The sequence below is a fragment of the Pipra filicauda genome, unplaced genomic scaffold (assembly GCF_003945595.2).
Source record: "Pipra filicauda isolate LSUMZ 115617 unplaced genomic scaffold, ASM394559v2 scaffold397_size650280_pilon, whole genome shotgun sequence".
NCBI classification, from domain to species: Eukaryota; Metazoa; Chordata; class Aves; order Passeriformes; family Pipridae; genus Pipra; species Pipra filicauda.
Window position 1 is genome coordinate 258,238 of NW_024104528.1, and position 22,703 is coordinate 280,940.

The 22,703-nt window shown below is 36.0% G+C and overlaps 1 protein-coding gene across 1 annotated transcript in view; it reads right to left on the reverse strand.

Moving 5' to 3' along the window:
• The window catches only part of NHLRC2 (NHL repeat containing 2), a 26,897-nt gene continuing 4,194 nt past the window's right edge, over positions 1-22,703 (reverse strand). The window contains exons 3-11 of the mRNA XM_027740031.2: positions 20,520-20,975; positions 18,458-18,579; positions 16,792-16,921; positions 7,387-7,486; positions 6,746-6,977; positions 6,203-6,325; positions 4,944-5,153; positions 3,656-3,881; positions 1-2,303 (exon numbers count right to left, since the gene is read on the reverse strand). Of these exons, the coding sequence (XP_027595832.1) occupies positions 2,038-2,303; positions 3,656-3,881; positions 4,944-5,153; positions 6,203-6,325; positions 6,746-6,977; positions 7,387-7,486; positions 16,792-16,921; positions 18,458-18,579; positions 20,520-20,975 (1,865 nt within the window). The 3' untranslated portion in view covers positions 1-2,037. The remainder of the gene's footprint in view (positions 2,304-3,655; positions 3,882-4,943; positions 5,154-6,202; positions 6,326-6,745; positions 6,978-7,386; positions 7,487-16,791; positions 16,922-18,457; positions 18,580-20,519; positions 20,976-22,703) is intronic.

A 22,703-nucleotide genomic window follows, 5' to 3' on the forward strand; every position in this document is an offset into this window, starting at 1 on the left:
ACTACATGATCTTTAAGGCCCCTTCCAACCCAGGCCATTCTATGATGCAATAAAATGAGAGAAAAAAATCCACCTGATGAATTACACATTCAAGATAACTAACAAATTGGTTCCTTATTCTGAACTTCTGAAACTAATGCTTGTTTTTTTCAGAGAGCAACAGAAAATTTTTTGGGTATCTAGATGCTGATCTAAGGTTTCCTGGCTTTCCAAAGGTAAACAGACAAAAAATTGTGAAAGTTGTGCTGAAGTGTAAACAATAATACATGCCCAACTCAGTTTCTTTATCTTCATCCTTCCAGTAGAATTTGCAATCTGTGAACAAAGTAGCAAAACTTTTTCATTCTTCAAAATGGCATGTGAGAACTGAGAGGCTGAAACACTGAATTAGGAAAGTTGCTTAAAAACCAAACACAAGAAAAATAATAGTTCAGCCCTTGCCTTACTGACAGGTGAGATAACAACCATTTCTGGTACCACAAAGAACTCTCAGATAGACTGGCATTTCAATGGAAGGAAAAACCACACCAGCCCATATGGTTCCCTTAAAACAATACTCCTGGGTTCATGACCAACATTTCAGTCAGTCTTTAAGTAAGAAAAAGCAACAACAACTGATACTGGGGATTTACTGACAAGTGTCATGAATAATGGTGACTGTTTTAGAAAAGACTGTATAAAAATTCTTTCACTACTGCACTTTATTATATATGTGAAAAATACTATCTTCAAACTTAAAACAAAATCATCTTCTCAGCACTGACCATCATGACCAGAGAATGGAGCCTAATCCAATTACCACTGAGGCATGGTGGAAACTCTTCTAGTTCAAGTAAGAAACTTGCACACACACACACCCTCCCCCACATTCCTGCTACTTACTATGGCAAATAGAGGGAATTTTACTTGCACAACCTTTAACCACTAAAGGCAGAGTTTCGCAATACAGCTTCAAGCACCTGACACAAAGGTTAGGAGATCAGAACCTCTAAACATGAATGTAAATAATCCATTATTAAATATACAATTCTGGTGCAGTGGCCACTATTACGAAAGTGGGGACTAACAGTGACTTCAAAAGACTCTGAATCAGACTTCAAGAATAAAATATTCTTCACAATATTACATATTTTCAAGACCCAAGACTTCACACAAGTCTTTACAGAGAAATCATAAAAATAGGAAAGTGATTCACCCTGCTTGAAATGGTTGACATTTAATTTTTGCCGTTTAGATATTCAACCATTATCTACCACCTTCTATAAAAATGTAAATTGGTATGTATCAGAAAAGCTCCAGCATGGTTTTGTGGTGTTTTCTCTTTATATATATATATACATTGCAAAGAGGCACATTCTTTGTTAGAAATCACCATCAAATTCTTCCGTAGAAACTTGAACAATTCCTTTCACAGAAAATTTTCCATGAACCTACGCTCTTCATATAAGGCGGTCACATTGAGTTAAAGCGGTTACTCAGTTTGCATAAAATTAGAGCTGCACCTATTTTAAGATGTATTTTCAAAATACACGTGTCATAAATGTCATTACAGAAAAATAAGCAAGATACTTCTTTTACAGACTGGAGAAGGAGGCTATTCCTTCCAACGTTCTATTACAATTTAATAAGGGCACGAAAGGAATTTCGAACTGTTAGTCCAGAATGATCTAGCTACTCTAACAGTATGTACAGTGCAAAGAGCTTACAGTAACATCACAAAGTAACACCAGCTCTTTCAAAAGGGCTCTAAAAATTGTAGCTCATTACTTAGATTGGCAGACATCCAATATGTCCACAACTGGCAGCAGAGTCTACAGTATTACAATGTTATTGCTGCTACTGTAATGCAAAGAAATGAGGTTGTGATGATAAATTTTCCCATTAAGCTGTAGGGAACTCTACTTTATTTGACCAGGTATATTATTTCTTAGCTCTGTCATAAATTTCAGGAAAAAACAGAGAAAAGTTATCTATTTTTACTTTATCCTGTAGAAATGGTGTATAGCAAAATGAAGTATGAAATTAGCTGGCTTTGGGTTAGTTGGTTAAAAATGCGTGTATCAGTTCAACTTGAGTTGAGCTCCCTTGGTTGGTACCAGTTATCTGTAAAGGCTGGCTGAATGAGACTCCTTTCATCATACAGGCACTGCTACCTTTGCTGCAGTAGTAGAGGCACGCTTTGACAGCCAGGACAGCTTCAGCTGACACACAGCTCCTGGGTAACTGAAAGGGAATGACAGTTTGACAGGAAACATCCTTGATTTCTCCCATCAGACACTGTCCTTGAAGCAACCACATATTATCTGTAAGAGAACAAAAAATTTTATCATTATGGTATTTAATATCATGTCTGAAACCTACATAAAACATGACAACAAGGACTTTCTTTTCACATGAGACATTAGCAGAGATTTCCTTCATGATTTTTCCAGTTGTGAACAACAAAAAAAGCAAAAGTAATTTACAAATGTTTTTTTATCAGTCATTTAAAGATGGAGAGACCCACAGCTTTGCGTCAGCACTGCAGGTATATATATACAGCGTATCTTATTCAACCGCAACAGAACTGCAATTTCTCCTATATGCTCCTACATTTGTATCAGAGATCTAATACACCAGGTAAAGTATCTGCCATAAATGCATAAAACTGCAGGCAAATTATGACATTTCCAAACAGCAGTGTTGGTCTTACCAGTGGGTTGGTGCAATATAGCAATGCTCAGACTGACTGTGAGAACAAAACTCGAGTTTTACATTACTTAAATATTTGAGAGCACATGAACTGAAAAATGACTTGCACAATACATACACTTAACTCACTGCATTGTACTCTGTATTTTACTGTGAGATGGATGAAGTGCTCTTTTTGGCTTATAGAAAATACCTAAAAGTTGGCTCTAGAATTTATGAGCTTGAAAAGACAAATTTCACTTGCTTACATTTCCAATTTTTACTAACCCTTGAAGCCATCACATATATCTTTACTTCAACAATATTCGGAGATTCTGTAGGCTAAAAAGTATGCCAACTCTCCTGGAAACAGCCTATTTGTACCCCAAAATCACAAACAGGGATAAGAAACTACATTAAATCATAAAGGCATATAAACACACTGCGGTGTCTGTATAGTATTTTACAAGTATAATTATGCAAATATGAATTATAAGAAAGGAGGTTCAAAGTGGTTAGGTATAAATGTATCTCAAATACCTTCTGGAAGAGACAAGAGCCAAAAAAAAGGAATTTCTTTCAGGAATATGCTTTATCCTCATGGTAAGCTTTCTCCCAGAAACAGACAGTAGGTCTGGAATGAGCTGTACATAGAGACAAATGGCAAGCACTGAAGGGGATCAGTACCTTTCGAGCCCTTTTTGGCAGCTCATTCCAAGGAAGTTTAAAAAACATAAAATAATGCAGCATTTAATACTTCAAGCCCAAGCAGTCTAACAGGTGTTCGCTTTTTCTAATATTTGCACTCCAGCTGTTAAATGTATCAACTCTAAATACCACGTATTGCATCACAAGGTCAAATGTGAACACAGGACTGTGAGGGACATCTTGATTCATCAGACTGAGATCCCCTGTACTGCAGGACAAGATGATATAACCCTATCTTAACTACTCCTGTTCAACTGATAAAACATAGGCATGCTACCTTCTGCTGTGATGAACCAGGAATTGGGTGCTTCTTCATTCAGTTTTGAATCTGGAGGAAGAGTCAAGTTTAGTAAAAACTGAATTGTCTGGCCAGGAGCTACAGTTACTGCAGGAAGTTGAACATTTGGTGCGGATTTAGGCAGTTTTGGAAGGTTTGTTATTTTATCCTTTTGTACAGGCAGGTTATCTGGAACATCACATGCTTCTGGCTTCAGGATAGGCAACTATAAGAAGAAATCAAGCAAAATATTTATTTTTATTTGTACTGAAAGCAAATGGGCTTTCACAATACAATTACAGTTTCAAAGCTGACAAGGACAAGGAAAAATGACACATGATATTATGGCTATTGGCCTAAAACATTCTGACAGAGTGCAATAATACTACAAAAACAAAAGGAAGGATGAAATGTTTTTTTAAAATGAAAACCCCCCTGATTTATCCAAATAAAAGCAATATTTACTATTAAAACCCAAAAATCCATAACTACTTTAGAGTATCCCTTAATTTAACATTTTAACAGTTGCATTGCATTTTTACTTGAAATATAATGTAAAGGTGTTTTCTTCTAATCTGGTGGTAAACTGCATGCTTTGGTAGTAAAATCCAAGATTTTAACTATGCAGATTGCACAGTAAAGTAGAGGGGAGTTTCCCAGAAAAGCCACCAACACGTTATATGATACGAAAAGTTAAACACACATTTAAGACTATGTACTATTAAACACAATGACCATTATATCATATACATACATATATATGTCTATATATTTGAAAAAATCATTATGACATAGTGCCAGTGTAAGATGGAGAGGAGCACAGTTTTTTTTTTAGAAGCAAATACAGCAGTGCTCAATTATGACAGTGGTTTTGATTTGACAATTTGGAAGCCCACTATGTATCCTGCTTCAAGCCACTGACCTCCCAAAATCATCTCTTACAGTTTAATTACAGGTCTTGGTAATTGATTTCAACTTCCAATTGTTATAAAGTGCTCATGAAATGCTTCTCATACTGAAAAACTGGGCTGTACTTTTTAATAACTCATATTTCTGTGTTACTCTTTTCTAGAGGATTGTCACTTTCTGCTTTCATTCAAAAGCTGCCTTTCCAAAGACCAAAGCTTTCAACAGCCCTGCTAATGGACAATGTTTATCTGCCTGATCATCACAGAATACTCTGTGAATATAGCCACTGTACCCAAAGTTAGCTATATCATTTTTATACCACTTGCTAAACTTATATCAAGGAACACCACTATCAGCCGGTTTAATAAATATTACTTGCCATGGAAAGAATTTTTGTTTCCAAGTCCAGCACTTTAATCTGATGATTATTTGTGTCTGCAACATACATTAAGCGACCATTGTCTTCAACACACAAACCTCCTGGCTCATTAAAAGTTGACTGTGTAAAGGTGGAACCAACAACATTGCCCGCTTCTCCTGTGCCTGCCAGGGTAGCACAGTTCTTCATCTTGGGATCTACAACCTTAATCTAAGACAAACAAAGACACAAAAAAACTTCACTGAAAAAAACCCAGCAGTATTTAAAAGTTCTGTATTATCTTATGTCTCACATTTTCAGAAGATAGCACTAACTTTTGATTACCTTAACTGCGCATTCTGGAGTTATCATTCTTTAACAAGTGACATGTCCCATCTTCTGCCCTCCCCATTCCCTGATGGACTTTACTTCTTCCTTTGGTCTTCATTCAGTGTTCCTTTCCCTAATTTCAAAGGTATCTACCTCTCTAATATAAAATGGCTTGTTTTTCTAATGTTTTTTGCCTTTCTGGAAACATGTGCGAAACAGTAGGAGTATAACAGAATTGGCAGGCTAACTTCTAGATTATTTTTCTTCTAAAAAGAAATGTATTTTTTTTTCTTAAAGTAGTAACAAAATGTTTACAATGATTTATACAATATCTAAAACAAAATATCATTTGCCACATAAATTTTGATAAGCAGTTAGTGTTATATACCTTATTCCTCAAATTAAACTAATTACTTGTCTTTTAATACATATAATCAGTGTACAGTTTTAGACATGAATGCTTACAAAACATCACATAACAACAATCATAAAAAGCAATCTTGCTTATCTCAGAGTTCCATGGAGGCAACTCACAATACTTCTCAAAACTTGGGCGGCTTTTTTAAGGGAAAAGCAAGTCCTCTTGTTCTCTCAGTTTTATCAAACCTGCAGTATTCTTTACTAAGCGCTCCTAGCTCTTTTATTCTACTTCAGAATCTTTGGGAAGACACAAGGAAAGAGTCTTTAGTCTGAACTGTAACTTGGCACTTTAAATTCATTTCCCCCAAGAGACCATCACATCAACACAAAAGAATGTGACAGCAAAACAATGGTAAATAAAAGGACCCATAGGGAAGGAAGGAAGGAAAGAAAAAGAACCCACAAAGAAACTCATATAATTAGTTTCCTCAGCTTAACAGAAACAAGCACAATCATTGTATGTTATTAAACAATTCTTCATAGTAATACAAACTCCAACGTCTGTATATAACAAGTTACTATATGTTTACCTTGTGATTATAGGAATCTGCCACATAGAGCAGCTTTCTTTTCTTGTCCCATGTTACTCCTAAGGGATGCTGCAGCTTTGCATTTATGCCCGCTCCATCCACATCACCAAAGGCAAACAAATTCTGAAAACGTGTTTTATTTAATTAATACGCTAGATTATTCAATGTTGACATGAATGTAAATGATTGTAATTAAATGGAAATTTACTGACTTTAAAAAAAAAATCAAGACAATTTTAAAACAAGGATATTAAAAACTGGGAAGTGTGGATGCTAACCATGGAAATGAAAACTCTCACATCTAAGTTATAAATATGAATCCAGCTGGTTTAATGACCACATGATGCTCAATTAAATTGGCTATTTTAAATATAACTACTACAACCTGAGCATCACAACTGGCACACATTTGCATTTCAAGCAGTGAAGTTAAGAAATTGATGGCCATGGAAACTGATTTACCCTCTCACCCCAAAAGTGGTTCCTCCAGGTCAGGCTTGAGGAATATTAGTAGGGCAGTGTGGGGAAGTTTGAAGTGATTACCAATGGATCTCTCTCTCCTCCTACAAGGTGCTTCACCGCTCCATCCTTCAGCGAGACGGTTCGCACGGTGCTGCTCTCGCTGTCCGCCACAAACAGGCAGTTCCAGGGATCCTCGGGAGCCAGGGACAGCCCCGAAGGCTGGGCAAAGCCTGCCTTGTGTGGGTATGCATTGTTCCTGTTCTCCTCATTTCCACTCCCAGCAAATCGAAGGCAGACTCCTTTCTTTAAATCACTAAAGGAAAATAGGGCCCAATTTCAATACTGAGTCTGAAATATCTCAGACATTATGCATAAATAGAAGCTACATTTGTGAGTTATAAAACCAACTGTACTGCAGCACAAGGAATCATTCAATGCTTTTGTGCTAACTTTTATATCACTTCAGTATATCATTCATTACTAGGTAACTTGGCAAATGCAAGGAAAAGTAACATTCAATTATATGAATGCACCTTACCAAGTCATAGCTGTATAGCAAAAGCAGTATCTTTAATTTCATCCAACAGGCAGGCAGACTTTAAAGCACACACGCCTTTAAACTAAATTATTTTTAGTTTAACTTGATTATCTCTCTCTTTGGGGTTTGAAAGCTGTTTATCACAACAAACAGCAATTTCACATCTCTTAGCACGGTTGCTTACCTTCCCTTTGGTAGTTTTCCATCTTCCAACATCAGTGCCCATATCTGATGGGTACCTGCCATTGCTATCCATAAAACATCATCTTCCTGGGTTCCTGAACCTTTTAAAAAGGGATGTATAAAGCCAGATGAAAAAAAAAACATTTTGGAATTGTTTTATAAAACAAACAAGTCATCAAACCAACCCTGCTATCCTCCTACTCCAGCTCATCTTTTGCCATGGGGAAGAAAATAAAAACCCAACCAAAAAAACAGAGTAAGAGAAATAGAGAGAACGTCTTTCATCTACCAAAACCCGCTATTTTTCTTCTGGTTTTTTTTCCACGGCTATAAAGATAGTGGTTTTAATATCCCTACCTGATAAAGGCAATGTTTCAAATGGGATTTTCTCTTTGCAACATTTTGCTATTGTGTCTGTTTCACCTGTTATTTTTTGATTCATACCAGCCAACAATAAGTACATATCTTTCCTAAGCATGGTTTGGGGGAGTGCAATCTTGAGGTTTTTTACTACACTAGTGACAAAATGATATACTCCAAAAAACTACTGGCAGTTTTTTTACAGGTTTAGAATGAAAATCTTAATGAACAGAAAGGTGACATTCAAAAACTGCATTAAAATGGGGACACTATTATCTTTCTAACATGCCCCATCTAGTCAGAGAAGACATAAACATGTTTTTTCTAATTGAACGTATCAGGTATTGGAATAACCATTAGCCACTCAACAGAAAAATACCTTCAAGTTGCTCACAGAAACTTTTTATTCACATGAATTTACGAAGCATTAAGTATCTCACAGCTGTTCCTGAAAATAACCTCATGGATAAACTTCCCCCCACCAAATATTTCGGAGTTTCAAAATAAAAGCAATGTTATGTGAAATCCTTGCAAGCACTTTCAACCTGAGAAGTTAGTCCAAAAAAATGAAATCACCACCATTCTCCCAACTGAGATCCTGCTGTTTTTCTTCTAATCATAAATCTTTCCTACACTACACAATGCAAGAAGGGGAAAAAAAGCATCCTTCTGTCTCCAGATCAATTTTCTTATACTGTGAGCTCTCTGCAGAATAGAAGTGGTATGATTTTAATGTAGTTTATCTTCAGCCTTTTCAGTTTCTTGGATCAAGATACAAGTTTCCAAGACTCTTATCAAAGTAACTCTGGTGACTCTTTCCTGCACCTCCATGTGGCTCCCTGTTTTTACATAAACTAGAGCTCCAAAATTAAAAGTCAAATTTGCAAAGTACCTAAAAGCTTTTTTTTGAGCAAAAAAGGTTTGAAAAATGAGTTGCAAAACATACAATTTATGAGTTACCAGAAATGCTACCAAGATTCCAACAGTGCCAAAAACATTCCAATAATAAAAACCCAGAACAACACCTCCCTGCCCAAAAAATCACTTTTGATTAGAGTTTGTTTCTAAGAGATTTAAATTGAGAAAACAGCCTATGAGATCATTTCACTACTTTCTATACAGTAAATGCCCAGATTTAGGATTTTACATTTCCATTATGCATATCTTGCGCTTTTCAGATGTTACTATTCTAAGTACTCCAGAATGAAAAATGTTAAAATCACTGGTCTATTCACAAAGTGAGCTTTTTTATCTTGCTATGCTGTGCAATTCATTCTGAGGAATCTCAAAGAGTGCTTTGTTAATTATTTAATATTCACTTTATCCACCAATTATATGAAGGAGTAAGACTTGAACTGTCCCATCCATCTATCCAATTCACTAATACCATACACTGAGAACTCCCTTGTGACAGCTACGTGTTGAAAAATTGAAAAGGTTTCTTACTCTAATTCTACACACTAAAAGACCTTTCAAATATAAGAAAAAAGTATCGATATCAAATTCAAATTTTACTGAATATGTAAGATGGATAAAGATCCTTTCTTCAACCAGAGAACAAGGCAGTAAAAATAAGTAAGAGCTCCGTAACCATCATAAATTTTAACTCAACTTTCTACTGGATGGCCATTAGAACAAAGAGAATGGATACAAGCATGGAAACTGCATGAGCATACTCAACTGTGGAAAATATGTCAGAGCTTTAATAAAAAAAATTATATAAAACCACAAAAGTAAAACCAATGCTTATAGCTGCACAACTAAGGTATTTTATCACACAGTGGTCCTCACACTACATATTTCAATGCTTTATGTTCTGAAACAAAAGAGAGAAAAACTTTTTCTTTTAGGATAGAGTAGTTTGAGGACGTCACCACTGCTTGTTATCCTTGTGCTGTTCTTGCAGGAGAAGCGGGCCAGGGAGAACCAGCATGTAAAATTATGGTAATGCCATCATTATCATAACTCCTTATCATCCCTGAATGGAAAGAATTTATTTTTAAAGAACTCATTATAAAACAACATAAAAGAACAAAGCAATTCTTTTACATTTATTCAATTAAGCACTACATTCCAACCTATCTTGAGCTGTTTTAAAAATCCAGTGTAGTTTCTCCTTATTAGGGTATGTGCTTTCTTATCTTTAGTGCTGCCTGTATCAAAGTGAGGTATGGCTTGCAAATGTGATATACTTATGTTACAAACATTCACTAATATTGAACCAGAGCTCTGAATGCACCAGTATTCCACATCATATGATACTTCAGCAATTACATGATGTTTCAGCTCCTGAATGTGCCTCTGCTATACATCTGTGTTTTAAGAATTCCCATTCCTGTCTGTACACATGCACAGTTTCAAACAGTAACACTGCTGACTATTAACGGTGAGTCAATCTGAATGCACAGAAATGATTTTGTTTTGCACCAGCCAACAGCAACATCTGTTTGAAGGGATTCCATTCCCAGGACTGCCCACCCTTCCAGCTTCCCTATCTGGGGACTGCATGCTTGCTTCCAGTCTGGGAATTAAAAGCCTGGGAATCAAAGTTACATTTTGGGGCTGGCACCACTGACATTTTCTAAATAGACTGAAGTCTGAAAATATTACTCCTGTCTACTAATTTTATCTTTAAAGGAAATAAAAAAGCCAACAAGGAAGAAATTTGTTGGTATGCTCATCCCCTGCAAATTCTCAAGGAGCAAAAGGGGCTATACAACACACAGACAGGCACACTGCCTCTGTGCACAGTGAATGCACATCTCACCTTCTCTTAAGTCAAGGAAGTTTAGCAAATTAAATGCAAATCTGACTCACAGAACAATTAGAGAATCGTCATTCTTCTTCACTGAGACAGACACCAAAGCCCTAAAGGCATGCTTTTGCACTGGAAGTCTGGACTCTTACAAGCACACATCATCCTTTTCGGACAACTAAAAATTAATTTTCTTTTTTTTCCTGTGCTACCTGGAACTCTTTCATATTGTGTTGCATCATGCAAACAGCATAACCCTTTATGAAATAAAATGCTTCTGGAATTTTCCTCCCTAATTAACATAACTTCTCTCTCACTAAGGGAAATTCTCGGACATAGATATCAAGGGTATGTCATAAAATGGGAGATAACAGGTAGGTAAAAATGATGACTATAATTAAATATCTTTTATTTCTTTCACAAGTTTTCTAACTCAGGCCTTCTAGCTGTAATGGCAGTAAATATTTTTAAAAAAATCCAAAGCAGAAGAGACTGCATTTGTAAACGTGAAAGAACAAATTTGGATTATTTAGTGTTGGGATTCATCACTATAACTACTAAAAAAAAAAGTTAAGTCTTGTTATGTGTTTTACTCATTCCTAATTGAGTACAGTAAACACATACACTTGACAGTACTTCAGCACCACAGTCTCCCTTGACTTCCAACACCCACATTCCATATTCACAAGCACTTTCAGTATCAAATGGTAACAGTTAAAAAATGTGTCTCGTTCTGACTTCAGCACGCCTGACAAAGCCTCTCCATGACTTGCTAAGGATGTTTATTTTCAACAGTTTTGCATCTGGAATTTTGCAGTAAAAACCGTATCTGATATCTCAACTAGTCTTTAGAAATCTGATTTGCAGTTTTAGCTTCTTTATCATGAGCATACATTTAATGCATAGAACAAGACTATAGACTTGGAACAAAAAGAATGAGAACTATCACTCCAGGTACAAATATCATAATTTTTTTACAGTTTCAGGTCATAGACTTCAAAATTATTCTAAGTTTGACAACTGTTAAGATGGCAACTCTGCTAATCCAAATGCTTCTTTTTACTGCAGAAAGTAATCCTCATCATCATGCATTTTGTCAAGATGTAGATAAATCCAGCTTAGAAAAGTAGTCTGTCAAACTAAATTGTGAGATTACTGTTGAATATTGAGTCACAACTCCCATTACACCCTTTCATTATGACTTTGGTCTTTGTATATCAAAGGCATGTTTATACTGAAATACTAACATAGGTACCTAATTTCTTGATCTGTTTCTATGCTGAACGTGTGAAATACTAACAACTTTTGTTGCTATTACTATACCACAAACTCTGTAATCTATTAAGTTTTGGCTCAGAATACAGAGCATTTAGCCAACAGTTTAACTCGGTTCCTGTAGAGATAAATTCTTTTGGGCAGATCACACAAAAAGCTACTAGTTCCAAAAGTTTCTCTCTCCTCAGTTTTGTCCCCAATGCTTAAAGGAAAAAAAACCCCAACCCAGTACAGAACCCATTCATAAATTTGTTAGGACATGTTAAATCTATTTGTCTCTCCCTGTGATTTTGTCAACAGTATGACTGGGTTGACCCACTCAGACAATGTGCAGAAGAAGATGCACTTCAGAAGTCCCCCCAAAACAAGACCGGGTAAGGTACTGCTTCACTGCAGTCCTTCACTGACTTCTTAATTTCATATTTCTCAAAAGACTTTTTCACCTTAAACAGTTCTTACAAAGAAATAAAACCCTACTACAAATCTTTCACTTTACTTCGGCCCTATCTTTACCGAAGTTATTTCTTCTTTGAAATTTCAAGAATTTAAAATAAAAAATAATTGTTATTTACAAGTAATTTAGGATCCCATTCAAGAAGACATGTTCAGACATAAACAGTTCATGTACAATCTGAGCTCACCCAGGAAGTGCTAATTGCTTACTGCTTAAGTGATTATTATTTTGGGGGTTTTTTTGGTAAAATTAGGGAAGAATCACCATGAGTAATTCAGAAAAAAAAAAAGTGTTTGCTCTGGAATGCAGTGGTACTGAATAATCCTCTAGCAGAAACACTGAGAGGAAAAAAAAAAAATCTTACATACTTTTGCCTTTTAAGGGCTACAAAAATTGTACCAGTGTGATAAGGTACTGTACTTTCATTTAAATAATATCTATGTAAAACTTAAATTGACGTAAAAATTTCCAGCTGGTTTAGTGAAAACATGGTCAATACTGTACTTGGGAGTGTCTATAAAAATCAGGTAATTTAAGACCAGATTTTGGAATGCGAAACACACAGTTATGTCACCAAGCACAAGTCATTGTCCTGTTCCTCCCAGCAAGAATGCAGCTATCAAGAACATTTCACGCTCAAATCAACTGTGCATTAAAGTATCACTTGCTTTCAACACCCACTAAATAAAAATAGAAGGGGACAACAGAGAAAGCTAAAAAAGCACACAGTAATTTCATAATGTATTTTTAAGCTGCTGGCCCTCCCCTTCTATTTCCCGCACAATCTCTGTCAATGCAAATTTCAGCACCATCCTCAATAAAGCCAGAGTTTAATCCATGGAGTTCATTCAAGAATTTTAATGGGAGGGCAAAACACAAGCTCACAACTAAAGAAATAAAAGAGATGACAAGGAAGAATACTGTCTGTCTGAATCCTACCATGTGTTTTTTGTCTCCATTAACTCCCCTGCCTTAAAGGGGGACATTTGTGCCAACTTTCTTTTAAATGGTGTTTCACATTCAATCTCTTTGTCTCAGACTTCAGCATTTGTAAAAAATGGGGCAACAAAACCCTACTTATGAAAATACTATGTGGATGCTTAAAAGCACGCCACTTATACAACAAATACTAATTTGTTCCAAATACTAACCTATTCACATCCTCATAAAGCTTTTCTCACAATTTTTAATTTCTCAACAAACTAGATATTAAAAATTTAAACAAATAATGAAGTCTTTTAATTGATTAATATATATATATCCTAAACTGTATGTAGGAGTAACCTCAAGAAATATCAGCGATACAGGAAAAAAATTTCTTTAGGAAATTAGGAGTTAACCTTTCCCCTTTGAGACTTCAAAAAAGGTCAGCAGTAGTACATAACCAGCTTAAACATTTAAACTTCCTTTTTTTTTCCCTTTCATGTTCTTGATAACATGGCTCTGCACACTGAAAGGAAACTCAGAAACATCACTTGTTTAAAAATTATAAAATCCATATTAAAAAACTCAACTATAAATCTATCTTCTGGAAAGAAAAAAATGCCTCCTGCACACAGTTTCAGCTACACAGATCTAAGGAAAATGGGAAAGTATGCTATTATTTCCCATAGGCTAACCAGTTAACACAAAAGTCAAACTTTTAAAATTTGTCATAATGAACCTAAGTTGTTGAAGTGCGTGTTACCTCCTGCAATTTGCACAGAGATAGATATAAGCATATGTAAAAAAAGGATATTGCTGTGTGGATGCAAACAGAAGTAATTTTTTAAACTCTTATTAATTACTTCACCCATCCAGATGCCTAAATAGACACTGGCATAGCAGTTTTAACATTGACAACAGGGTATCTAGTCGTAGGACAGCACTCTGAGAGGCACAAATGCATCCTTTAATATACTGGATAGTAACAGAAGATCCCATTAGGCTCAAGCAATTTGCAACTTTGCAATCTGCAACTCAACAATACAGCTCTGACAAATACTGCTGCATTGTTGACAAATTATTTTGATGTCTGGCAACAAACTTAAAGAAATCACTGCAACTCATGACAGTAAAAAATGCTTGTTCAAAAATGCACTGCAACCTATTAAATCAAAAAACTCCTGGTTCCTCATGCTCTAGGACAGACTTCTGTTTGCATTCTACTCAATATAACTCTCCATTTTGACAACTCTCTCCGGTTATTGTTTTCTAAAGAATTTTGTATTGCCATTACAGTAATCTATATTTTTCCCCATTTTATCTAGTTGGCTTATTATCGTCTCAAAAAAACCCCAAACTTTAAATTGATTTAATCTCTTCTTAACTGACAGTTTATATTATATTTTGCAGCAATCTAAACAGAAAACTGACTAGTAGGTTCTACCTGAAGATGAGAAAACTCTACACTGGTCTGAACAGAGTGCATTCTGAAGATGTAATTTTTATGCAAATGCTTATTAAAATTCAGCTGTGTTAAACAGTGCAGATGATTAATCTTCTACAGGTGATTAACTCAGTAAGTATAATGTTCATGTTGATAACAATTATCATATCAATTAACATTTAACAAGCAGAGCTTTCAAAAAGTATCAACATATATTCAGTTACTGGTAGAAGCAGAAGAGAGCACCACAAAAATTAAAAGTAAAATTATAGAATACTTCAAATAGTTCTGTTAACCAGCTCAAGTTTTTGAAACACTAATCAGTTATTAGTTTCTTTGCTGATTCGTGAAACAGCTCTGCAATAACATCCCACATGGATCAGCTTTCTGGTTCAAGATCTCCTGAAAACCATACCATCTACTCGTACAAGTCTACTGGTTCACAAAAGGAAAATCAGATTGAAGGAGATTCACCAAAATTCACGCCTGCATTAATAGCAATGTGCACCCAGTGAGATTGTCTTTCAGGTATTCCTCCTTCCTCTTGCAAGTAGGATTCCATACACTTAATTTCCACTGGAAGGGTTGCTGACAAAACCTTTGAAAAAAGGCCTTTTTTGGGGGGTAGAAGACATGTTAATAAAAGCGTTTATTAAATTTATCCTAGTTGTTTATTTAAGTACTCAAGGCTGCTGGTGGTACTCTGTCTGTACTGACAATGTATTTGTACCAGAAGATCTCTACACTATCAGCATTTATGAACAAGCTCCCTGGACCTGCTGGAACAAGGCCAGAGGAGGCCACAAGGATGACCAGAGGGCTGGAGCACCTCTGCTATGAAGACAGGCTGAAAGAGTTGGGGTTGTTCAGCCTGAAGAGGGGAAGACTCTGGGAGACTTTAGAGCACCTTCTAATACCTAAAGGGGGGCTTACGAGAGAGCTGGACAGGGACTTTGGACAAGGGCGTGGAGTGACAGGACAAGGGGGAATGGCTTCAAACTGAAAGAGGGCAGGTTTAGATTAGATATTAGGAAGAAATTCTTTACTGTGAGGGTGGTGAGGCCCTGGCACAAGTTGCCCAGTGTGGATGCCCTATCCCTGGAATTGTTCAAGGCCCAGCTGGACAGGGCTTTGAGCAACCTGGCCTAATGGAAGTTATCCATGCCCACAGCAGGAGGTTGGAACTAGATGGACTTTAAAGCCTATTTCAACCCAAATCACTCTAGGATTCTATGTTCCCTTAATCCTAGTATGAGCATGTCTTCCTCATAACTGACCCAAGATTTTAACAAATGCTTGCACGTCAATAAAATGTTATAATTTACTACACTTGCAAAGACCTCTGTTCAAGGTATTAGAGGTAAATCATGCTACTTCGCCACCCCATTCAAGAAATCTGAATATTGAAAGTTAACTTTTTATGCCTGAAATAACGACCCAATGGTTTTATGCCCCATTAAAGCATTGTTCTGTCATTGTTAAGAAACTGGCATCTGCAACTTTTAAATTAAATTGAAATGGAAACAGGAGAAAACTGCCTCACAGTCAATAAAACATGGCTGTTATGAGATGTCAACTTCAGGTGTATGTTAAGTGAATCAGCAAAGAAAGCTGAAGTCCCCAGAAGCTGATTCTTGCATCCTATTATGCAAAGATTTATTTTACCTCCTGATGCTTGCAAGATTTGTTCTGAGGTATTCCTCTCCTATCTGACTGACTGTGTCATGACCTTGAGCCTAATGATTTTATGTCACCTAAACAGGAATAAACAGAGGTCCCCAACTAAAACTATTTTTATTTCCTAAACCCAAATATTTACAAGTGGTCAGACATATCTGTACAGTCAAGGAAAGGAACTTCTGTACAACACTTCCTTCTTGTAAAATGTACCTGCTGCTTAAGCGATCCTGGCATAAAGCACTGGCCTAACAAAAGCAATCACAGTTTCCTTTGTATTTGGGTCCATTAACCACATAACTTGCCTCAAAAGAATTTTTCTTTCATCAAGTAATATTTCAGGATCCTAAGCAGAACTGCAGTTACCACTTGCAATTGAAACCAGTGGGTTTTACACTCAGTTGTACAGAAAACTTTAATTTTTTTATATCTCAGATTAATACCAAAACAAGGAAACATACAGCAAACAGTTATGCACATGTAAATATGAGATGTTAAAGCTCAACTGATACACTACTTGAACTTCCAAAGACCACATCCCACGGAGAGCTGATGGGCTGTTCTTCTCCTTTTGCTCCACCTTCCTTATCAACACCTTGTATCCCAATGCCTGCCACAGTGGTCACCATCTCTAATTCCAGGTCAATCTACGTGGAGCAAAATGACACACATTGAATACATAAACTTAACTTGAAGCTACAGACAATTTAAGTTAGATGTCAAAACCAGAAAAATTCTAACAAATATCAGGTATTTATTTATGTAGGAAAATAATTAATTTTACCACAACGCTTGCTGATGGGCAGGGGAGTGTGAGTGTGGGGAAGAAGCAGGTAGCATGAAAACCATGTGCCTGGAACTCTCTTCCACAAGCAACAAAAATTAACACTGCTCTGTCAAGATTTGCTCAGCAGCTGTAGAAGAAAGCATCCCTAATTTCCAGATAAATACTTAAATAAACAATGGATGTGACTGTTTTATTTTAAAATTCTATAGGAATATGATGTAAAAACTCACATACTGTATCTCCCATCTCCATATCAAATAATCTGAGCAAAGCAAATTATTTTTTCAGTTTATTTCATGCCCTAGAGCAAAAAATGATTTTATTTCATTTCTGCAACCTAAATCCCTTTATTTTTCCTTACCCTTTCACTTACTTTCTAAGTGACTTCCAATACCTCCCATGAATTTATCAGGATGATCATGTAAAAAAGGAGTCTTTCACATACGGAATCTTCTAACTTCTGTAGCAGTAAATGCACTCCTTTTGCAAGGTCTATGGTCTGCACAAGCATTTGAAATAATTTCCTGTAGCTATTGTGTTACTTTAATTCTTGGATACCATCATGGCACATTTCGATGAAAGGGAACAGCTTACTACCATGGAAAATGCTGAAGCAATATGATCCAGATCTTCAGGTGTTTCTGTGCTGTCTTTGCTACCTGCAACACTTAATTTCCTGTGGTCACCAGGCTACAGTGGTGAATATTAATAAGATGAGGACTCCAGAGAAAACGACTTTGGTCACCAATCAGACATAATGGTGAGGATCTGAGTACAAGATCTTCTGAGATGCGTACAATACTTTAAATAATAAGGCTACATTATACTGCATCACCAAACTTAACTTCTGATTATTCTAAATTTCACCTAATCAAATGTAAGATCCAATTCCTACATGCTAAAACTCTGCAAGTGTTTAATCAAAAAGAATACACATGCAGCCAATTCTGATATTAAGGCAGTTACCTGTATTTTAGAGACCCAAACAGTTAAAGGAAGTTTAGATATTCACTGAAACACAGCAGTACAATAACTTTAGATAAGAATCTGATACTACTGGAAGTGAAACAAAACCAGTTTTTGCTTCCAGTACTAAGAATAGATGTTTCTCATAACAGGAAAGTAATAGTGACTAGGAAGAAAACCACAACAAAACCCTGTTGTGCTATAATGAGGAGACCATCTCATCTTCAATTGACAGGAAGCATAAAGTATATGTAGCCTTTAAAAAATCCAAACAAACCTGTATAACAGCATTTATTTATAAGATATTGGACCAAATTTTCTTCCTGACATTAAGGATATTCAGAGAGTCATTCATTTGGTGTAAACTTTCACTTGCGTAAGTAGAATACAGTACGAGATTAAATTTTTAGTTTCCTTATGGAAAATTTACCTTCCTAATTAGGTGATTTTCTGTATCGGCTACATAAATAACATTATTTTTTATAGCAATCCCTTGTGGTGAGTTGAAAGCTGCCTCTGAAAATTTTCCATCTCTTCTTCCACTGTTTGGACCTATAAATAAAACAAAGCAAACTCGAAAGTAATTTTAATAAAAAGCCACCTTAAAGTCCATACATTTAAACCTGTAAGAGAATTACATATTCTAAGAGCTGCTCTCACAGCGCCTTGTACACGTCATGTTATTACTATTTTGTGTAGTCTCATTTTAGTCACTCTGATGTGTAATTAAAATAGCCTGGTGCTAATAAGTTTTGAACCCATTCTGAACAAGTTCTCTGCTTCTTTAAGCTCACATTTCAGAGAAGTCTTAGTAAGGTTCTAAACTGTTCTAGAGGGGTCTAAATAGGGTTCTAAATTGTACTGAAGGACAACAGCAACAATGAAAGACAAAAAACCTACAGCTCTTTCATTCTCGAATATATCAAAACAAGCCAACAGGAAAAACTTTAATTTCCAAAACTCTACTTAATTTCATTAGTTTAGATTTTGGTGTAATCAGAAATGAAATTAACATCTGATTAGCAACATTTTCTCATTAATAATAATAATTAGGTAAAAGATGACATGGAACTAATTACGCAAAAGAACAGCGAGAATGATGGAGCGACAGTCTTCTGCACAGAACAATCAAGAAACAGAAAGGAACATGACCTGAATATAACACTATGAAGGTAAGCACCGTATTTCAGAGGGAGTAGCATTTAAAGTGCATTAGCAGTATATGTCAGCAGGAGAAATTTAGGTATGAGTTATGTGTGTATCATGATTTATGATGCAAATACAACAATTTCAACCTTTGTGCATGCCCACGTTTATTGCTGTATTATCAACTTCATTACATTATTTTCTGCCCACTGAGTCATTTAACTGAGTCACTGAAACACACAAACTTTTACAACCTCCTGTCAGAAGTCCATTTAGACCTTAACAGATATGAAGGACTGAAGTACCGGTGTATCAGATTCCAGTAGTTTCCCCTGTAAGCATGAGGGTGCATATCCCCAGGGAAGGGAATAGCACAGAGTGCCAGAGGAAAGACGGGTACCATTTGGGAGATTAGGACACTCCCTCCGAATTCCTGTTTAATGACCATAGCAGAACACTACTGGGTAACTTGAGGGCAGAGATTAATCTCACATATCAAGCAGAAACCAAATTCTCTCACTTTTGCCGTAAGAAATTCTGATTGTACTTCCTACATTTAGACTAATGCCTTAATGATAAATCAGGTTAACTTGGATAAATAGTCTGTCTATCCCAATACACTGTTACTTCAAACAGCAAGAGATTTTTCCTTCCTTTCTTTAAACAGCAGTGCCACTGGTATTTTTATGAGGTTCGTAGGATTCTGCCACGATTCAGGCATTAGTCAACACCAGACTAAGTAATATAGGACACATCGGCACACAGGTCCTGATTCTGAGACATAAATGAACCATTGTTTTCAATAATTTGGGGATTTGACCACTTCCTAAATCTGTCTATCATGGTTGCTCACAGATGGACTGTCCGAACAGCTATGTACATAGTGCATTACGATGCAACTTTGACCACCTTAACCAAAATTCCACATTCTCTTCTTCTATTGGAAAGAGAGGCATTATAGTCTGTCTTTTCCCTTGCTGCTTAATGTGGATGTCACATTCCTTATACCTAAAACCATTTGTAACTCTCTCAGAAGAACACAAAATGTATTTTCATAATTCATACTGGACATCGCATGAAAACAGGAACTTTAGTCAATGAAGCAATGAAAAAAAATTAGGCATCTCAAACAATTTTGCATTAACAGAGTCCCACACTGATGGTCTTACACTATATACCCCCAAATCAATAAAAGTGATTTTAGTACAAGATAAAATTCTGGCAATACCTATAAACTGCCAGGTCCTTCAAGAAAAGAATCACCCTACCAGGCCCAGTGAACATCCTCTACTCCTAAACTGAAATTACTATGGTAAACTTATATATATATATATACACACCCTTACCTCCAATAGTGTGCAGAATTTGTCCATTTTTATGAGTAACCAAAATCCTATGGTGTCCAGTGTCTGCTATTACCAGCCTTTCTCCTGAATTATCTACAGTCACTTTGGCAGGAAACAGCAGAGGAGAAGGTGGGAGGGAGTCTCTGTACAGCTTTATTCCAATGCTGTTATCTTTGATTTGTCCTCTTTCCTTGTAGAATTTCAGTGTCATAGAAGTAAATAAAAACAATTTCTCTCTGTGTCCCTCTCCAACAAGTGAAAACAGCATATTTCCACGAGGCCCAAGGATGACCAGGGTTGGCCAGCAGGACACTTCTAGTTCATGCCACAGTGTTGCATCTGCGTCGTTTACTACAGGGTGGACAATATTATACCTCAGAACGGCACTTTTAATGTTATCCAGAACCTTCTCATTTGGGAATTTCGCTGAATGGACACCAACAATAACAAGACCATCTGAAAGGAAAAATAAAGTTGTGCATTGACATGTACTTGAATGAAAAAAAACAAGGAAAAATGAACCACAGTTATCTCACAATGTGACTGACTGCTTTCTGGAATGACAGGGAATTTGAACAAACAAAAAGCAATTACATCTCAGTAGGAATACAAAAAACTATGTATAGAAAATACTGAAACTTGGAAATAACACTTCAGTGAAATTACTGAACTTTAGGACCATTACTTCCCCAGCTGGTTGACATTTAGTATGTCATAAACTGTTTTTAGTTCCTGAACCCCTATATACTGAGGTAGAAAATACTTTCAAAATAATTACGGGTATGTTGTAGTTCAACAGATACTTTGTTTTTTTTTCAGATGCTTATGACACCTAACTGCCTTCTGATTGTCTTATACACAATTGTGGTATTTAATTTTTTTCCACCGTTAACCAGAGCCACAAAAATAACATCGAACTCTGGAAGTCCAGAGTTACCTTGATATATTTATCTCTAGATAAACAGTAAAAAAAATAATGTATCGGCTTCTGAAATCAACACAGTATTCTATATTTCAAATAAAAATGGCAGTGCTGACAACTGTGACAAAATGACAAATAACACCTGCTACAAACCAGGCAGGCTTGAATATAACAATTTCACAGATACAGAATTAAAGAGTTGCTATAACTGATACAGTCTTTATCATCTCCATAGTTGCAGAATGTTGCAACATCAGACAGCTGAAGTTGTACTATCATTAACTGCTGAACTCCAACCACCAGGTCAAATATTTTAACTGTAAAAGGACCATCACCAGGGCTTATATTCATCCTTCAAAAACATCATTAAAGCTAGAAAGACAATTCTATAGTGAACACCTGAGCAACACAAATAAGTTATAACATCCCCTCATGAAGAAAACTCTTACGGAAACTGATGGATGCTATGCTGAGAAATAACAATATGCACACCATTTAAAACACTTTACTTGAAGGATTACAGCAGAGCACAACACTGGATTTATGCCAAGCTATTTCTGAATATTAAAAAGTACTTCCTCTTATAGAAGTAATTTCTGGACTGCTGATAACATGAACTGAATATGCACTGGGGTTCAAAATAACTTTCTGAATGCCACTTGAAACACAGAAATAGCACCACTGAAGATAGCAGCGAGAACATATCAGATAAAGATCCTGGATGACATTTAATCCTATGGAAAGCAGTCTTCATTTTGAAACAGATCTCCTGAAGTTCCAGACAATAGAACTATGGCACATATACTATGATATATTTAATGATTTAGGATCATCCTGTATAGTCTCTTAAGTTTAAACTTCTCATGTCTGATGATCACATTGCTTAAGATTCAACATACTCCACATAAGAGGGCATTTGAACCACATAAAAAGTAATCAGAGCATCAAAAATGTATGTACACAATGCACAATCAAGAAATTTATTTCTTATAACTAAGAAAAAAATAGGCAGTATTCCTTCAAATATTCAAACAAGAGATTAAAGATCCAAATGCATCATGAGATAGATGCTCTGTTAAAACAGGATGCTTTGTTCTTCCAGCTTTTATCTTTCTCAAGTTTCTTGAGTCAACAACTCTCCCCTTCTGTTTCTCCTAGTGATTAGTAATTCACATTTATCTTGGGTGAAGAAGATGCATACTGATATAAGTTCATGTACTGAAGTATTTTTCAATGGTTAAAAAACCACAAGCCTTACTGCC